Source organism: Macaca mulatta, chromosome 7, assembly GCF_049350105.2.
Source record: "Macaca mulatta isolate MMU2019108-1 chromosome 7, T2T-MMU8v2.0, whole genome shotgun sequence".
NCBI lineage: Eukaryota > Metazoa > Chordata > Mammalia > Primates > Cercopithecidae > Macaca > Macaca mulatta.
This window is the reverse complement of record NC_133412.1, coordinates 41,895,161-41,913,590: the sequence shown is the minus strand read 5'-3', so window position 1 is coordinate 41,913,590 and position 18,430 is coordinate 41,895,161. Positions and strand designations below refer to the sequence as shown.

General features: G+C 42.1%; 1 protein-coding gene across 4 annotated transcripts in view; it reads right to left on the bottom strand.

Moving 5' to 3' along the window:
- ZNF609 (zinc finger protein 609) overlaps positions 1-18,430 on the bottom strand; it is a 240,999-nt gene that overhangs the window by 183,669 nt on the left and 38,900 nt on the right. For 2 of the 4 annotated variants that reach the window (XM_028850333.2, XM_077938091.1), the window contains exon 2: positions 15,081-15,954. In XM_028850333.2, coding sequence (XP_028706166.1) covers positions 15,081-15,827 — 747 coding nt within the window. In that variant the 5' untranslated portion in view covers positions 15,828-15,954. 4 annotated transcript variants of the gene reach the window in all.

The window sequence follows — 18,430 nt, the reverse complement described above, 5'->3', positions numbered from 1 at the left end:
GGTGGCTAAGGCAGGAGAATCACTTGAACCCAGGAGGAGGAGGTTGCAGTGAATCCAGATCACACCACTACACTCTAGCCTGGGACAACAGAGTGCGACTCCGTCTCAAAAAAAAAAGAAAAAACCAAGTATGGTTTAAGCTGGGTTCAGTAGTGCAGGCCTATAGTTCCAGTTACTCAGGAGGCAGAGGTGGGAGAATTGCTTCAGCCCAGGAGTTCAAGTCCAACTTGGGCAATGTAGTGAGACCCAGTCTCTTTAAAAAAAAAAAAAAAAAAAGGGCATAGTTTAGGTAGAATCTAAAGGTGAAAGTGAGAAAAGGCTAGAAGGTGAAAGGTATACCTCAAAGGACCTACCAAAAGGCAATGGGCCTAAGAAAGCGAAACTAGGCTCAGAAATATTTATGTTGGTAAGAGGAGAACAGCTCTGCCTACATGATAGTTCTGTTCAATTCAAGGGTAAGATCTGAGGTTACCATATAGAAATAAAGGGAAGGAATTTGTGGGCACTGTGAGGAACATGAAGGTTGGGACTGAAATGTAAATACTACAATAATCATTACATTAAGCTATATTCACTCCATGGACCCAAAGCTTCCACTACATAGAGAAGCTGGATCCTAAGATCTGCTCTATTGTCATAAAATACCTTTGTATACTAAATGGATAATATTTAACATTATAAAATCAACTATATGTAACTGGCAAAAAAAGAAAGGAAGGAACAAAAACCAATTTGAATGGTTTGGGCCTCATAGCTGTTCTGCTTGAGTATATGCTCTGGAGGAAGCCAGAGATAGGAGATTTGAACTGGTGGTTTTTTTTTTTTTTTTTTTTTTTGGGGTCTTGCTCTTGCCCAGGCTGGAGTGCAGTGGCATGATCATGGTTCACTGCAGCCTCAACCTCCCAGGCTCAAGTGATCCTCCTGCCTCAGCCTCCCAAATAGCTGGGACCATAGGCGTGTATCACCACACCCAGTTAATTTTTTAGTTTTTTGTACAGACCGGGCCTCCCTATGTTTCTCAGGCTGGTTTTGAACTTCTGAGCTCAAGCGATCCTCCCACCTTGGCCTCTGAAATGCTGGGATTACAGGTGTAAGCCACCATGCCCAGCCAACTGGCTGTTCCTTAAATCTGGTTTCCACTCCCATGTGCCTCTCATAATACAAGCATTTTACTAGGCTTAGGGTGATTCTAGTATTTATAAATAAGTATTTTTCATTAATATAGTCTAGCTCTCACACAAGTCAGCTCTTATGTGGGGACCTCAGCTGAAGAAATAATGGCTTGTCTCAATGCTAAAGAAAAAACTGATTGTGTTCAATTCATGGAGCCTGTATGTCAATCTTCAAGAAATCATCCTAAGAAATTCTGCAGGTAATTTCTGACTGAGTGCCTCACATCTTGACTTTAGAACCTAATCCTTGTAAGAGATGGGAAAGGACAGGAGAGATACTAGAAGCCAACAAAAATGAAAGAATTTCTCAGTCTCTTTCTGAAATTGTAATAAGCAATCAGCTTGTTTGATTTCAAATCCCTACATTCTCAATCCAAGCACATATGTACAAGCAAAATGAAAAATGCCTTATGGCATATTTTATTTAAAACAGACACTCTACCAGATGTTTAAGAATCTGCATAGTGATGAAATTAAGATCTAGTCTAATATGGTGTATATAAATGTGTAGTCACTTTGTATGATGAGTTTTTCCCCACATTTGCCAATTTTTTTTTCCTCCTACTCACAGTGGTATATGAATTTGAGATACTCCAAAACCTAAAAAAAAACCATCTAAAGTACAGATTAATACAAATTCTGAGAACATAGGTAATGCATGTACCAGTACTAAAAACCATACTTAAACTTCTAAATTTTTATATTAAATTATTTATTATTTAAATTTTATGAGAATTTAAGGTTATGTAATTATTATTTTGGCTGAAGTATGACATACCACAATGTTTTCTAGTATGAGTTTGCTATGCTTATTACCTGGATAAGGAAATAATCTGCACACCAAACCCATGTGATACACAATTTATCCATCTAACAAACCTGCAACATGTATCCCTAAACCTAAAGGTTTTTTTAAAAAAGTATGTGTTTACTGCACAATTAGGTATGTGTTCATCTCTGATAACAATTAGCATTCTAATTACTCTTCTTCGGGCATAAGACTTAAAATCTCAGCAAGGAAATACTTTATACCCCAAAACATTAATGCTCTTTTCGATTTCAAAGAAATTGTATTTATTTTAAAAAAAAACAACAACAAAGAACTAAGATATAAGGGACTTGCTCTATTTCTGTGACGCAATATTTCCTCTTCCTAAAACAGCATGTTTACTCTGTTTCTTTTTTTTTTTTTTTTTGAGACGGAGTCTTGCTGTGTCACCCAGGCTGGAGTGCAGTGGCCGGATCTCAGCTCACTGCAAGCTCCTCCTCTCGGGTTCACGCCATTCTCCTGCCTCAGCCACCCGAGTAGCTGGGACTACAGGCACCCGCCACTTCGCCCGGCTAGTTTTTTGTATTTTTTAGTAGAGACGGGGTTTCACCGTGTTAGCCAGGATGGTCTCGATCTCCTGACCTCGTGATCCGCCTGTCTCGGCCTCCCAAAGTGCTGGGATTACAGGCTTGAGCCACCGCGCCCGGCCAAGCATGTTTACTTTGAATGCATCCAGAAGCAGACTCAGGAATAAGGTCTTTTTTGTATTGCTACATTATTTTTTTTTTCGAATGTCATGAATTTCCAGAAAATTAGGAACATCTATTACCCAATATAAGCACAGAAATACATTTACAAACCAATGAGAAAAGGGACTGGTTTTGGATTAGCCATAAATTTTAATTATCCAAATCTGTCTCCTGCCCCTTTCTAATCTACATAGAAAAAAAGCACAAATAGCCTATATGTGGCAAATACATCTACTCATAAGAATTTTGCTTAAATTTGCCTTAAAAATTCTGAAACAATAATTTAAAACTGAATTAGTAACACAGATATGGATGTTCTACCTTAAAGGCTGTCAGAAATTCAATAATTAATTATCCTAATTAAGGTGATAATGAGAAATCAGGTTCATTATAGTTGAATTCCAAAATGCCTGACCCCAACATAAGCATCCTGTAGACTGAGCAATGAAAAAGAGTCGTTTTCACATGATAGTGATTTTTAACTACGAGGAACATTACACGCACCTGTTGAACTTAAAAAATAAAAATTAAAAAAATAAGCGGGGTACGGTGGCTCATGCCTGTAATCCCAGAACTTTGGGAGGCTGAGGCGGGTGTATCACGAGGTCAGGAGATCAAAACCATCCTGGCCAACATGGTGAAATCCTGTCTCTACTAAAAATACAAAAATTAGCTGGGCGTAGTGGAGTGTGCCTGTAATCCCAGCTACTTGGGAGGCTGAGGCAGGAGAATCGCTTGAAACCAGGAGGCAGAGGTTGCAGTGAGCTAAGATTGCGCCACTGCACTCCAGCCTGGCATCAGAGAGAGACTCCGGATTAAAAAAAAAAAAAAAAAAAAAAGTACAGGCTTGGAGTCTCCAGCCCCAAAGATTTTATCCAATAGGACACTTAAACTTTGTAAAAGCTCCAGAAGTGACTCTGATATGCACCCTAAGCTAAAATGTCTCACAACCAAGAAACTCTGCAACCTGAATGTTAATTTCTATAACAGCATGCTGATGTGGTTGATCTAAGTATGATGACTATGTATACCTCCTTTCTTTTTCTTTTTTTTTTTTTTTGTGACAGAGTTTCACTCTTGGTGCACAGGCTGGAATGCAGTGGCCTGTTCTCAGCTCACTGCACCCTCCTCCTTCCAGGTTCAAGCAATTCTCCTGCCTCAGTCTCCCGAGTAGCTGGGATTACAGGCACACTCCACCACTCCACCATGCCTGGCTAAGTTTTTGTATTTTTAGTAGAGATGGAGTTTCACCGTGTTGGCCAGGCTGGTTTCAAACTCCTGACCTCAGATGATCCACCTTCCCCAGCCTCCCAAAGTGCTGGAATTACAGGCGTGAGCCACCATGCCCAGTCTCTATACCTCCTTTCTACAACACTCTGTTATTTTTCACTAAGGTTTGATTCAGTGCAGAGCTAAGTATCTGACTTCTGAAGAAACAAAAAAGAAAAAAAAAGGGACACATAAGCCAGGAAATATCTACTCTGAGCTGGGTGAGTTAGGTACCAGTTTATAAAAACTTTTTACAGTTAAGGAACCAAAAACAAACAAACAAACAAAAACAAAAAAAAATCAATCAATGCTGTGTGGAAACCTGTAAAATAAAATAATAAAAGATAAAAATAAAAATAAAAAAGAACTCATTACCAAATGAAAACAGACCCCAAGAAAGGATTTAATGCCCAGGTCTGGCTCATCAAAACATAATCTAGTATTTGCCACCAGGGCTGTAACCCAGCAGTCTTAAATTTAAAAAGCAATTAGAGTATTTCACAGGTGCACAAATTGTATGTCCCAATGGACAACAAACACTTCAGGGTAAAAACTGACCACCTCAAAACATCTAAAAACTGTCTTTTTTATTTCCTCACAAAAAAGTAGTAGCCTCCTTTTAAGCACAGGACATACATTCAAAAACGCCCAGCAGATGTCTGAAATGGCAGATATTATCGAACCCTACATACACACTAGGTTTTTTTCTTTACATACGTACCTGTAATAAAATTTAATTTATAAATTAGACACAGTAAGAGCAGATGTGAGCAGTAAGACACAGGTTGTGAGCATGGTGGCTCACACCGTAATCCCAGCACTTTGGGAGGCTGAGGCAGGGGAATCACTTGAGCCCAGGAGTTTCAGACTAGTCTGGACAACTAGCAAGATCCCAACTGTATAAAAAATTTAAAAATTAGCCCGACGTGGTGATATATGCCTGCAGCCCCTGCTACTTGGAAGGCTGAGGCAGGAAGATCACTTGAGCCCAGGAGTTTGAGGCTGCAGTGAGCTGTGATCGTACTACTGCACTCTAGCCTAGGCAACAGAGGGAGACCCTGTCTGTTAAAAAACAAACAAACAAACAAACAAACAAACAAACAAAACTAAAACTAAAAAACAAATTATAACAATGTGTTGTAATGAAAGTTATGTCAATATGGTGTCTTTTTCTTTCTCTCTATCAAAACACTGTTCTGTACTCACCCTCTTTGTGATGATGTGAGATGATAAAATGCCTACATGATGAGATGAAATGGGGTGAATAGTGTTTAAAACTTAAGTGATTTATTTATCTCTGGAATTTTCCATTTAATATTTTCACATGTTGGTTGACTGAGGGTAAGTGAAATCACAGAGAGCAAAAACAAGGATAAGTGGGGGACTACAGTACCTCAATCCTCATTCTTCTCTTGACTGTTCTGGCTACCTCAGCTAATCCCTTCAAAAGGCTAAAGTCTGTACCTTACAAGGATTAGCAGAGAGAGGAAAGAAACTTCCTATACGAAAATAATCATGTTATCTTCATTTCAATCTTTAGGAAAATAATTCAGAAGAAGCTGGTTATATCCAAAGAAACTGACCTTAATGGAGAATAAACAAAAGCCATGGTTCTCAACCTGAGATCAGCCCTCTGCCAAAAGAAGTCCAACAAACACTTCCAAACTGACCAAACAACAAAACCCCAAACTTCAATGCCTCTAAATGCTCTGAATCAATCTCTCCCTCAAGCCTTCTTGGAAATCAGTAGGAGATGGAATATTAGCTATCATAAATTCATTATTTTCCAAAGCCTTCAGAGGATTAATTCTTCAAAGTCTCTAAGGATATCCTTTCTCCTTAATTTCACAATGATCTCACACCTCAAAGCTAAGAACAGTAATATCAGCAACAACTAACATTTATTGGTTACTTACTATAATGCTAGGCACTGTGCTGTGTGCTTAACATCTTTTTATCTCATTTAATCCTCACAATAACCCTATGAAGTCAGTACTATTATTTACTTTCTCCATTGAGACGAGAAAAGTGGGTCTTTTTAAAATATCTTTTCTGCTCTTCTGCTCTCAAAGTCCCAAACCCTTAGATATTCATTCCAATTTTAGGTTCCTGTCAGTTTGTCCACAAAGAGTTAAAGATATATACGGATATCACTCAAAGAAGAGAAAAAAAATCATACCTACTGCCCAGTGTTACATTTTACCCTTTCAAGTTTTTGGAAATTTCAATTTCACTATTAAGAGGGACGGGTGCTCTACAATAGTAGATATCAAACTTTAGTGTGTATCACAATCAACAGGACCGCTAATGTTAAAATGCAAGTTGTTGGGTCTCAGCTGAGCACAGTGGCTCACGCCTGTAACCCCAACACTTTGGGAGGCCAAGGCAGGAGGATCGCTTGAGGTTAGGGGTTCAAGACCAGCCTGGACAACATAGTGAGACCCCATCTCTAAAAAAATTTTTAAATTAGCTGGGTGTGATGGCACACACTTGTAGTCCCAGCTACTGGGGAGGTAGGAAGTGAGGTAGGAGAATCACTTGAGCATGGGAGGTTGAGGCTGCAGTGAGCCTTGATTGTGCCACTGTATTCCAGCCTGGGCAACAAAGTAAGACCCTGTTTCAAAAGAAAAAAAAATTGCTGGGTCTCAAGTCTAGAGTTTCTAACTTTAGGGCCTGGGAAGAGGTCTGAGATCCAAATTTTTATCAAATTCTCAGATGCTGCTGATACAGGGCCCATTAATTTATATGAAGGGAAAAGGAAGTAATCCCCTCTCACCTTAGCTATCACCTCATGTGAAGACACTTCTCTACAGAGTACTTTCAACAAGACAGACACTTAGGGTTTAAAATACCTCCAGGGTCTGAAAGCTTAAAGATTTCTTTCTTTTTCTTCCCCACTTCACACCAAGGCTTCAATGGCACTACTAACATGAAAGTACATGAAATCCAGAAAAAGGAAAATTAAGGACAGAATGTTTGTAAACTTTGCTAAGAACTTCTTACCGCTCACATTTTACCTCAGCCTGAAGTCTTTCCTTTAGGCCTCCTTGAGCAACAGATGCCAAAAGAAAAGTAGATTCCTTTGTAATACCAACCCCCAAAACAAGGATGGGCTCTTAAAATATAACAGAGCTTTGCCCTATGAACAGAAAATCTCAAAATGCTCCAAATTCCTCCTTAGTTCACCTTAGCTATCACAAAGGTCTCTCTTTTATCACACTACCCTTCATCTCCAAAGAGCCATTGCTGTTACCCAGGACTGACCCAAAGCCTACACTTTCTTAGGCAGCTTAAATATTGATTATGTCAATGTCATCTAGGATGAATGACTTTAGGGAATAGGATTTTTTAAAAATGTCTCCTCGGTCAGCCAGGAAAGGTTCTTCTGTGGGTGCTCTGAACCATGACTAAACTGTACTGAGAGAAATATATTTTAAAATATTAATATGGTCTGGCACCTTCCTGATGCTAATGGTTCCAGGCCCACCCCAATGGCACAACTGGGAAATTAATTGAAGAGAAAAGCCATCTTCCCTCTGCTCTCTACTTTCAGATGCTCCTCCTCCACAGCTTTGCCATGCACAGACTCATTCTATACATATACACAGAGATAGGACATGTTCATACACACAAATAACTCTCCACAGGAACTGAAAATCAAAGCCTAACCCCATGGTTTTTAAGTGAGCAAGTCCAATTTCCTTCTTTGTAGCTCTTGACACATGCTGGCTGGGAGCCGTCTGGAGTTTTTCTGCCTTGTCCCTGCACCAGAAGGCTCTGCACTGCAGGTCAGGGGATGATAAGGAAATGAACAGTGTAATTTCCAAGGCCTCTGAACACAGCCCTGTCAGCAGCTCTGGAGGCGGGTTACTCAAGCATGGCTTGAAGAGTGAAAACCACAGAGAGAGGGCTCAGACAGCCAGCAGTGGCAGGATCTCAGCTGTGTATGTTACTGCCACCTCCAGCCTGAAAGCCCAAGCCCTGCTGCCTCCCTGGATGAGCTCTGCTGGTAAAAGCTCTTATACCCAAATGGCAAAAATATAAGTTCACACTGGGGGAGGAAGATTAAGGGCTAAGACTTAGATTTTTTTCCACACACTCTTGTGTAGAAACAAAAACACTTAGTGCTACTCCTGTGTCCGTGAGATTGCATATGCCGGCAAAACTACAGTAACATCCATCCAACATACCCAAACCCACATCAGGGATATGGCCAGAAAGGAAGCTCGATTCATATCGAAGTCTGAAATTCAACATATGAAGTCTGAAATTCAACAGGCCACTTCAATATACCCTAGGCTAATTTTTGGTCTTCCCCCTACCTCCAACTATAAATATCAGGGGCTTTAGAACACATCACCACCATGAAAATTTCCCCACCTAGATTTTGAACTTCTTCAGACCATAGTGCTAAAAATCTTAGCTAACATGTTTATCTGTTCATACTGGGATTCCTGTAAAGTGGAATGTTGTTGTATTTCAGTACATTATTGCCTAAAACAGACTAAAACCACTTTCCACTCAAACTGTATTTTTCTTTTTTCTAATATTTATTGAATGCTTCCCAAGTGCCAGGCACTAAGTGTCTTATATGAATTAGCTAACTTAATCTAAAGACAAATTTAATAAGGTCGGGTGTGGCGGCTCACACCTATAATCTCAGCACTTTGGGAGGCCAAGGTGGGTGGATCACTTGAGCCCAGGAGCTCGAGACCAGCCTGGCCAACACAGTGAAACCCTGTCTCTACTAAAAATACAAAAATTAGCCAGGTGTGGTGGTGCATGCCTGTAATCCCAGCTACTCTGGAGGCTAAGGCAGAGGTTGCAATGAGCAGAGATTGCACCACCGCACTCCAGCCTGGGCAGCAGAGTGAGACTCCTTCTCATAAATAAATAAATAAATAAACACAAACTTATGTAGGTGCTGTTTCTCTCATTTTGCAGATAAGAAAACTGAGGAAGAACAATTAAGAAACTTGGTCAAGATCACTCAGTAAGTGCGTGCAAAGGTAGGAAACAAAGCCAGGTAGTCTGGCTCCAGAGTTCACATTTTTAAAAAAATTTATTATTTTTTTGCGATGAAGTCTCACTCTGTTGCCCAGGCTGGAGTGCACTAGTGTGATCACAGCTCACTACTGCAAACTGAACCTCCCAGTCTCACGCCAGGACGCCTGGCTAGAGTTTATGCTCTCAGCCACTAAATTATACATAAGAGTTGATGCGAAAATCAAGTTTAGAAGGCTGGTGTTTTAAATGAGAAGTGGCCCCAATACCTATCTTGAAAGGAAAATTCACAAAAGGTTCTCAAACTTTGATGTATATAGCAATTATCAGAAGAGACTTCTGGAAGTACAGATTTCCGGGCCCTTACCCCAAAAACTTATTTAGCAGATCTGGGGTAGGGTCCAAGAATATGCACTTTTGATACTCTGGTGATGTACACGGTTTTATGGGACACCCTTTTAGGAACTCTGCTCTAGATGGTAAACTGTAAGCTCCTCAAAAAGCAGAGACTATTTCTGTTTTATTCACCAGTGTATACCCAATACCAGGTAGAAAATCTAGTACCTAAAATGCATCCAATTAATGTACTGACTGAACGAAAAGTGATAAAAATTATCCAACAGTTTATCTTCTCTACAAAATACTTAGTAATATCCACGATACATTTGAAGGTCTGCCTATTAGTGATGTGTCCAAGGAAGAAGCACTAGAACAGAGTTTTTTTCTTACCTGCAATTGCCAAGTAAAGAAAGAACTATTCCTCAATTATTACAATGAAAATTTGGCTGAATGAAATATTCCAGAACACACACACACATATATCATAAGTAGTCAAGCTCAAAGTAGCAGTTTTTTTTTTTTTTTTTTTTTTTTTTTGAGACGGAGTCTTGCTCTGTCGCCCAGGCTGGAGTGCAGTGGCCGGATCTCAGCTCACTGCAAGCTCCGCCTCCCGGGTTTACGCCATTCTCCTGCCTCAGCCTCCCGAGTAGCTGGGACTACAGGCGCCCGCCACCTCGCCCGGCTAGTTTTTTTGTATTTTTAGTAGAGACGGGGTTTCACCATGTTAGCCAGGATGGTCTCGATCTCCTGACCTTGTGATCCGCCCGTCTCGGCCTCCCAAAGTGCTGGGATTACAGGCTTGAGCCACCGTGCCCGGCCTAAAGTAGCAGTTTTAAAGTAACTTTTCTTCTTTATAAATAACAGGATAGGTTCAATGCCAGCTGTAATGGTTATTCTTTGCAAACATCATTCATTACCTTACCTAAAATCCTAAACTCAAAGATCCTTTGTTTATTGAGTGTCTACAGTATTAAAGTCACTGTGAAAAACAAGTGAAAGCAGTTTTGGGGTAAAAGCAATTTTGGAGTATGTAAGCATTTTCATCTAATGTTTCAAGGTAGTCTTTACATTGGAAAAATGGCTGGGTGTGATGGCACACACTTGTAGTCCCAGCTACTCGCGAGGCCAAGGCAGAAGTGCATAAGTGAGACCAAGGCAGAAGTGCATAAGCCCAGGAGTTCAAGATCAGCATAGGCAACATGGCGAGACCCTGCCTTAAAAGTAAGAAAATAGGCTGGGCGTGGTGGCTCATGCCTGTTATCTCTGCACTCTGGGAGGCCAAAGCAGGTGGACCAATTGAAGTCAGGAGTTTGAGACCAGCCTGGCCAACATGGTGAAACCCTATCCCTACTAAAATAAAAAAAAAAAATTAGCCAGACATGGTGGTGCGCACTTGTAATCCCAGCTACTCGGGGAGCTAAGGCAGGAGAATCGCTGGAACTCAGAGGCAGAGGCTGCAATGAGCTGAGATCGTACCACTGCACTCCGGCTTAGGTGACAGAATGAGTCTCTATCTCAAAAATAATAATATTAAGAAAATAACAAATAAAGTGAGAAAATGGAGAATCACAACATGCCATAAGAATTTGGTGTCTGCAAATCTGGCTTTGCCAGTGACTACCTGTGAGATGCTGGGCAAGTCACAAGACCTCACTGGTCTTAGTTTCTTCTATAAAATGAGGAAATTGGACAAGATAATCTTTTTCTGGGACCACCTTGAATTACAACACCTAGAAGGAAAACAGAGTTTCTGAATGAAAAAATAAATTAAGCTTGTAGTTACAGAATGCAACTCTGTCCGACATAAATATCAACTTCTTTTTAATGTTTTCCATGAAGGAAAATGCTTGAGGGCATTTGATTTCAGGAAGCAAAGCTGACTGCTATGCCATCAATAGCTGAGAAATAACAGCTAGTGGAAGAAGGTGTTAAGAAAGCCTTGGATCAGAAGGAATAAAAGAGACCTGACCTTGGTTGGGCAACGAGGGACTGCAATACAAGAGAACTGAGCTAGAAGGCACAAATTAGAGCAGGAATACAAAACCAACAGCAAAGGAAGATGCTCTTAAGAACACAGGATATGATAGCACGCATGATCAGAAGTTGAAAGAGCAAAGAGCACATTTTATGGTTTTCTTTGTATCCTAAACTAATGGGGGAAGTGGTAAATATATGCGGCATTCTGAAAGCAGCAGAAGCTGACATTCAAACACGGGAAAAGCAAAGTGCAGTGTTCCTACCTTGCAAGATCAAAAGCAGCAGCTAAAGACATATGAGGGGGAGTTTCTGGTTGGAAACTTCTAGATCCTTTCTTTAACTACTAGAGCCTACTTGGCTATTTTATATGATTTGGGGGAAAAGAAGGAGTCTCACCTTAAACTCCTGGTCATAAGCCCTGACAAAGTCAGCACAGATAGATCGTCGCCATCTGTGGTTTGTAAATTCCTTTTTTCTTTCCTGTCAGAGTGGCGACATAAGCACTAAGCTCAGGACTCTGAGACAGGCGCCTGCCCTCCTCCCTACCTCCCCTTCCATCCCTAACTTAACAACTCATCAATCAAACCAAAGGCAAGGGAACAGGCAGGAGCCGGAAGGCTCTGTCTTGTTTATTCCTCAACATTCCCTCCCCCATCTCTTCAGCTGGCAGGAAGTATGAGGCAGAAGTGTTCAATAACAATTCAGAGCAGCAGCAGTTGCTAAGAGCCATCTCTGGTCTCTCCTAGAACTCTGGGAAACAGCACAGAGAGAGCCCTGTCAGAGGAAGGTATGCTGAGCAAAAGTGGGATCCCATGAAGGGAAATCCACATCCTTATCTGACAGAAAATTTCCTAGGCCATAGCCTGAGATATCTACCTTCACAAGAGAGAAGAGCATGAGATAGGGCATGAGATAGGTAATTTTTCTCTCTCTCTCTCTCTTTTTTTCTTTTGAGACAAGGTCTGGCTCTATTGCCTAGGCTGGAGTCCAGTGGTGCCATCTCAGCTCAATGCATCCTCTGCCTCCCAGGTTCAAGCTATCCTTCCACCTCAGCCTCCCCAGTAGCTGGGACTGCGGGTACACACCACCCATGCCTGGCTAATTTTTGTAGTTTTTGTAGAGATGGAGTTTCACCATGTTGCCTAGGCTGGTCTCAAACTCCTGAGCTTAAGCAATCCGCCCACCTCGGCCTCCCAAAGTGCTGGGATTACGGGCATGAATCACCAGGCCCAGCCAGTAATTTCAATATTCAAATCTTCCTCATTGGCAAGTAGTCAACATTGCAACTCTGCATCACAGACTTCAGTCAAGAAACTTCCCAAATTTTATGAGTTCTTCCTCTTCATGACAGCTCCCAGTTTAGAGGATGCAATTCCTAGATTATATCAAAACATCTGTTTAGCTATTTTCGTTCTGTTGGTTGTCCCTACATAGAAACATCCCAAACCACAGGCAAGCCCATTTCTCAGAGAGAAGATTTTAAAGAAGTTTTCAAAGACTTTGCTTATAAATTATAGTACTAATCATCGAATACTCACTGAGCACCTCTTATGCCCCAAACCGAGAGATTCTTGTTTCTCAAAAGCTGCTCCTCTGCATGGTTCCTAACTTTCTTTCCTTTAACTTGCCTCTTCTGCTGCTCCCAGTCCAGAAATGTTCTCTCCCTGCACAGCATGTTTTAATCTCCTAGCAACTTCCAAACATTTATTTCAATAATTATTTATTTCAATAGCCAAAGGTAATATGGAAAGGCACCCCCAGAACCAGACTGTCCAAAAGGGTTGAGGGAACAGGGGAAGGAATGGAGAAAGCAGGTTCTTGCTTACAGCAATTTTCTCTTTCAAAAACTGAAGCACAGTCTCTTTCCCTTTTCTTTCTCGTTCTGCTGTCCCACTCTCACAGTCTCCCTGGGAGGCAAAGCTTGTATGACAAAGCAACATTATTAAGGTACAAAATTCCCTAGCACCAAGACGTATTCTTAGCTGAATATACTGCATCTTTTAGCTCAATTATAATCTGAAGGGCAGCCACCCAATCAGTCCCTGCACCTATATGTGAGAAAATGGGTTCCATTTGCTTCTCCGTTAGAGACAATCATGGACATTTACACTTAAATCCAATATAAAGCTAAGCAATATTAATCCTTTCAACCACAGACTACTACAGGGCTTAGAAGGTTGCAACAGGAGTCAAGTACTCTAAAATTTAGACAGGAGAATGAAGGTCATCCTCAGAAGTACTTTTTAGCACAGGAAGAATAATGATTATGAATATGGATATATGGCAAGAGTTTCTTGAAGCCAGATGTAGGGAACAGTCTAATGGGCCTGGAACAGAAGCAACAACTGCTAGTACTCCTAAGCCTCTTTAAAACAGTATTATCCATCTGTACCCAAGAGAAAATAGCAAATCACAGCCAGCACAGGATGAGCCAAGCTAGTAACCAGCTGGAACTTAACTCTGCTGAAGTGGACTATAGCATCTGCCACCCAAACACAGGCAGCCTCTCTGGCAGCTGCCACTGGTAAAAGGGAATGAGCCACTGTATTATTAGTGGAAGAAACTCACAGCCCTGTTACTGGAGAGGCCCAGATGTTGCTAAGAGCTACAGATGTGCCAGAGGCAAAGACCAAAATACCGACAGCAAAGAAAGCATGAGCTACCACTGGAATCCAGGCACCACCACCCAAACATACACAGCCAGCCTTTATTTATTAACACTTACATATGGAAATAGGTATTCCCTGCTGCAGCTGATGTAATTACAGAGAAATCAATTTATACTGCATCTGCTGGGATCAGCTGAAAGCACAGGGTGAGCAGAACGCAGAGCAGAAAATCAAGAGCCAATGAACAGCTCACCACAAGGCCACTGTTTTGCAGGAAATTATAAGCTGCTGAACTTTAAAGCTGCCTGAGCTGACCTGAGACTCACACCTATTCTCCTCCAGCCCTGCAAGTTCCATTTCCTGAAGCATGAACTAAGATCACCTTCCCAGAGGAGGGACCAGTTCTAACCCCTCCTGGGGCTGCAGGCACCTGTCCTTTTAAGTCAAGCAGAAGGCAAGGTATCATTACACTGTTTGGCAGCTATTAAACCACCAGGAGACTTTGATTCCTAATAGTTGTGGGAGATACCTGGCACAAAGCTACACCTTTAGTGGCCAAAGAATCTCCTTCTAGGCCAAACTGTCATAGCCACAACAGTAACTCATAAGATCTAAGTACCTCAAAGTACAATGAGTACCTCTTGCCCCAAAAATGTGCCCCTTTGCTCTTTGGTAGCCAGCAATAGAACACTTGGTAGATATGCCATGAAATGTAACCCTTTGTTCTACCAGAGACCCAACAGCACCATTTATCCCATCAAGAACCGTACTCAATCTATACTATGACCAAAGGTGTATTGTTTATCAACTATTATGAGTCTGATGATGAAATGCCAGTCAAGCTGGGAACCAAATAAAGGTTTGATGCCAATCTCTACCAACAAGTGTCTGAGTTGGGCAAAGACAAGGTGGGAAGTTCTCAACTCAGACTACAGAAAGTTCATTTTACAAAGTAGCTGCCCCCAACAACAAATATCCTGTTCCAAAATGTCCAGGCCTGCTGTAAATGAGTCTGTAGGGGAATCCTCTAATTTGGAACAAAACCACATTATCATTACCAGCTGCTCTGACCTTGTAATTGGTCATTACCCACACTAATAAGCCTCCCACAGAGTACACATAGTGTTTGGCAGTTAGTCCAGGGCAGTTCTGACTGGCAGTCAGTGGGCAGCCATATCTGGCCACCTCTTACCTTTTCAGACTTGACTTTCTTTAGCGGGCGACACTCATTCTCCCCTTCCTCTGGCTCCGGTTTAGTTCCCAAAGGATTGAGCGCTGCCCCAGGCTCAATAGCTATACTCCCAAGTGGTTCCACAGCTCCTGTATCCACCCCTGCACTTCCATCATACTGACCACCCCGTCCTCCCAAGGGAACTGGCTGGAGGACCCCAGGATCCTTTTCTGAACAAGTCCCCACTCCTTCGCTTCTCTCCTTCTTGCTCTTAGATGAGCTGTTCTCCTTCTCCTTTTTGGAACCGGCTACACTGCGGGATGCCTTTGCGGCCTTCTCTGAGCCCTTGGGAGCAATAGCAGCAACCAGGCCTCCAGCATTGGCACCATCTCCTGAGCGACCCTGCACCTCTTTCTTGCTAGCTGCCCCCTCACTTGGAGTGAACAGGGAAGTCCCTGGAGTGGGTTTGCTAGTGTCTTTGCCACTCTTATTCCTTTTGGATTTTGATTTGCCTTCCTTCCCTTGAGGACCTGGCACTGGGGTCACAAACTTGATGTTGTCTGGTAGTGTGGCCACAGCATTGGGAGCCGGTATCCCCACCTCCTTTGAGCCTGACATTTCCAGTTTCTGCTGGTCCTTTTCCAGATCGGCGTCCAGGTCAATGATGAGATTCCCTACTCCAATGTCCCATTCATCCCCACTGTCGTATGTCTCAACCGGGTTTGCATCCACTCCTTTCCCTCCGGAGGCTCCACTGCTCAAGGACATCTTAGAGTCAACGTCCCACCTCAAGATTCAAGGCTCTTCCTTGCCCCCAGCTTTCCTATTTTCAGCTTCAGCTATGTTCTCAGACCTGCCACATTGGTCAGTACATGCCCAGTGGACAACATCATTGCTGGAAAAAGAAAATTTAAAAAGCTGTTAAAGGAAACAATACAGGCAAGAGACGCCGGAAATAAACTCCCACACAAAAAAAGACCCTTCCTATGGGGCTATCATATCACAACAGGCAGGACAAACAGGTTCAATTGTATTTCTAACCAAGTTACATTGGACCTAAGGAAAAATCAATTCCCACTCCATCTCCCTAGGGGAAAGTACAGTATTTCCAATTGCCCAGAGATTCCATGGTAAGTCTTAACTAGGAGTCCTCTAGAGTTAATTTCCCATTCCTAAGAGAACTATTTCTACTATCCCTGTCAGTTGGCAATCCTCCCTCAATCAATACAGGTCCTGGCATATCATAGATTCAAGCTCCAGCACAACTTTACTCATGCCCCCATTTCTCCTTGCTTTTTCTTACATTATCAGAGACTCAGGACATGATCTAGCAAAAGCTTTAAAAACCCTCTAATAGGGTCTGTCTCTAGTACAAATAGTATAGATTCCTCCTATCACTGGAAGGAAAAGTCTTATAGTTAAGAATAAAAGAGAAAAACAAGCAGAACTGGGGAAAATGCAACTTCAGGACAGGGGGCTAAGACTGAACTAGGGACAATCTCAGAGGGGACTCAACCAATCAGCTTAAGTTCAGAGAAGCTAAATCAGCCTTCTCAAACTCCAGGTTTCAAATTATATCTCAATAGCAGGATTCAAAGTGGCCTTTCCCACTAAAATAGGAAGACACGCAAAAAAAAAAAAAGAAGAATGTTTACTCTATGAAAAACTGGACACTACTAAAAATCCTAACACCAGGATGTAGGATAACTCTTCACTTTCTCATGTAATACTGATGGCACTGTTTTGACAAACACCAGGCCTCACACCACAGGAAACAGAGATTGGCTACAAAAGGGGGTGGTGGTGATGGGGTATTAAAAAGGCAATTTACAGCCAGGCACCGTGGCTCATGCCTGTAATCCCAGCACTTTGGGAGGCAGAGGCAGGTGAATCACCTGAGGTCAGGAGTTCAAGATCAGCCTGGCCAACATGGCGAAACTCTGTCTTTACTAAAAATACAAAAATTAGCCGAATGAGGTGTCAGACACCTGTAATCCCAGCTACTCGGGAGGCTGAGGCAGGAGAATCACTTGTACCTGGGAGGCAGAGGTTGCAGTGAGCTGAGATCATGCCACTGCACTCCAGCCTGGGTGACAGAGTAAGACTCTGTCTACACTATCTCCTGACTAACGAGACTTGAGGAGTGTGTCATCTAGAAAACCTGGCAGTCAACATATACCATCCAGTATTATTTTATGAAAAAGCCAAAGAGTTCTGTTCTTGCTTATTCCTCTGTCCACCATCTTTCTGCATCCATTAATTTTTTTTTTTTTTTTTTTTTTTTTTTTTTTTTGAGTCAGAGTCTTGTTCTATTGCCCAGGCTGGAGTGCAGTGGCGTGATCTCGGCTAACTGCAACCTCTGCCTCCCAGGTTTAAGCAATTCTCTTACCTCAGCCTCCCAAGAGGCTGGGATTACAGGCATGCACCACAATGACCGGCTAACTTTTGTATTTTTAGTAGAGACAGGGTTTCGCCACGTTGGCCAGGCTGGTCCCGACCTCCTGACCTCATGTGATCTGCCTGCCTTGACCTTCCAAAGTGTTGGGATTACAGGTGTGAGCCACTGTGTCCAGCCAAAAAGTAATTTTTATAAGATAATTGAGTAGAAAGAACAAGCCAGTGGTGTCACAGTGAATTCTGCAAAGTGGATCTCTAACTTTATAGAGATCTGTAAATGCTACAGATAGGATAGAGACAAGACAAATTGTACTTTTTTACCTACTCCCTCAGAGTAATGTCAAAGAACTAGGGTGTAGGGGCAAGAAAAGATGTCACAGTAGGAGAACAAAGGAGCGGAGCCAGGTGAATGCCTGCTAGCAACTGGAATTTAAGAGGAAGAGGTGTGCACATTTATCTGCTGTTTAGCTGTAGATGTGGAAAGAAAATATATCCATTACCCAAGTGGAGATCTTAGTGTTAACAGCAACCAACCACTATTTATTAGTAAATGCCAAGTCTACATAGATCCTACTTTATGAGAGAAAAGCAAAAAGTGGGGGTGGGGGATATGATGTAGAAACTATGAAAAAAAGTTACCCACAAGGTAAAGGAAACATAATCTCTTACAAAGTGATACCTCGAGGCCAGGCATGGTGGCTCACGCCTGTAATCCCAGCACTTTGGAAGGCCAAGGAAGGAGAATCACTTGAGCCCAGGAGTTCGAGACCAGTCTGGGCAACATGGCAAAACCCCGTCTCTATAAAAAATACAAAAATTAGCTGGGTGTGATGGTAATGCCTGTAGCCCCAGCTACTCAGGGAGCTGAAAGGTGGGAGGACGGCTTGAGCCTGGGAGGTCAAGACTGCAGTGACCTGAAGTTGTGCCACTTCACTCCAGCCTGGATGACAGAGCGAGACACTGTCTCAAAAAAA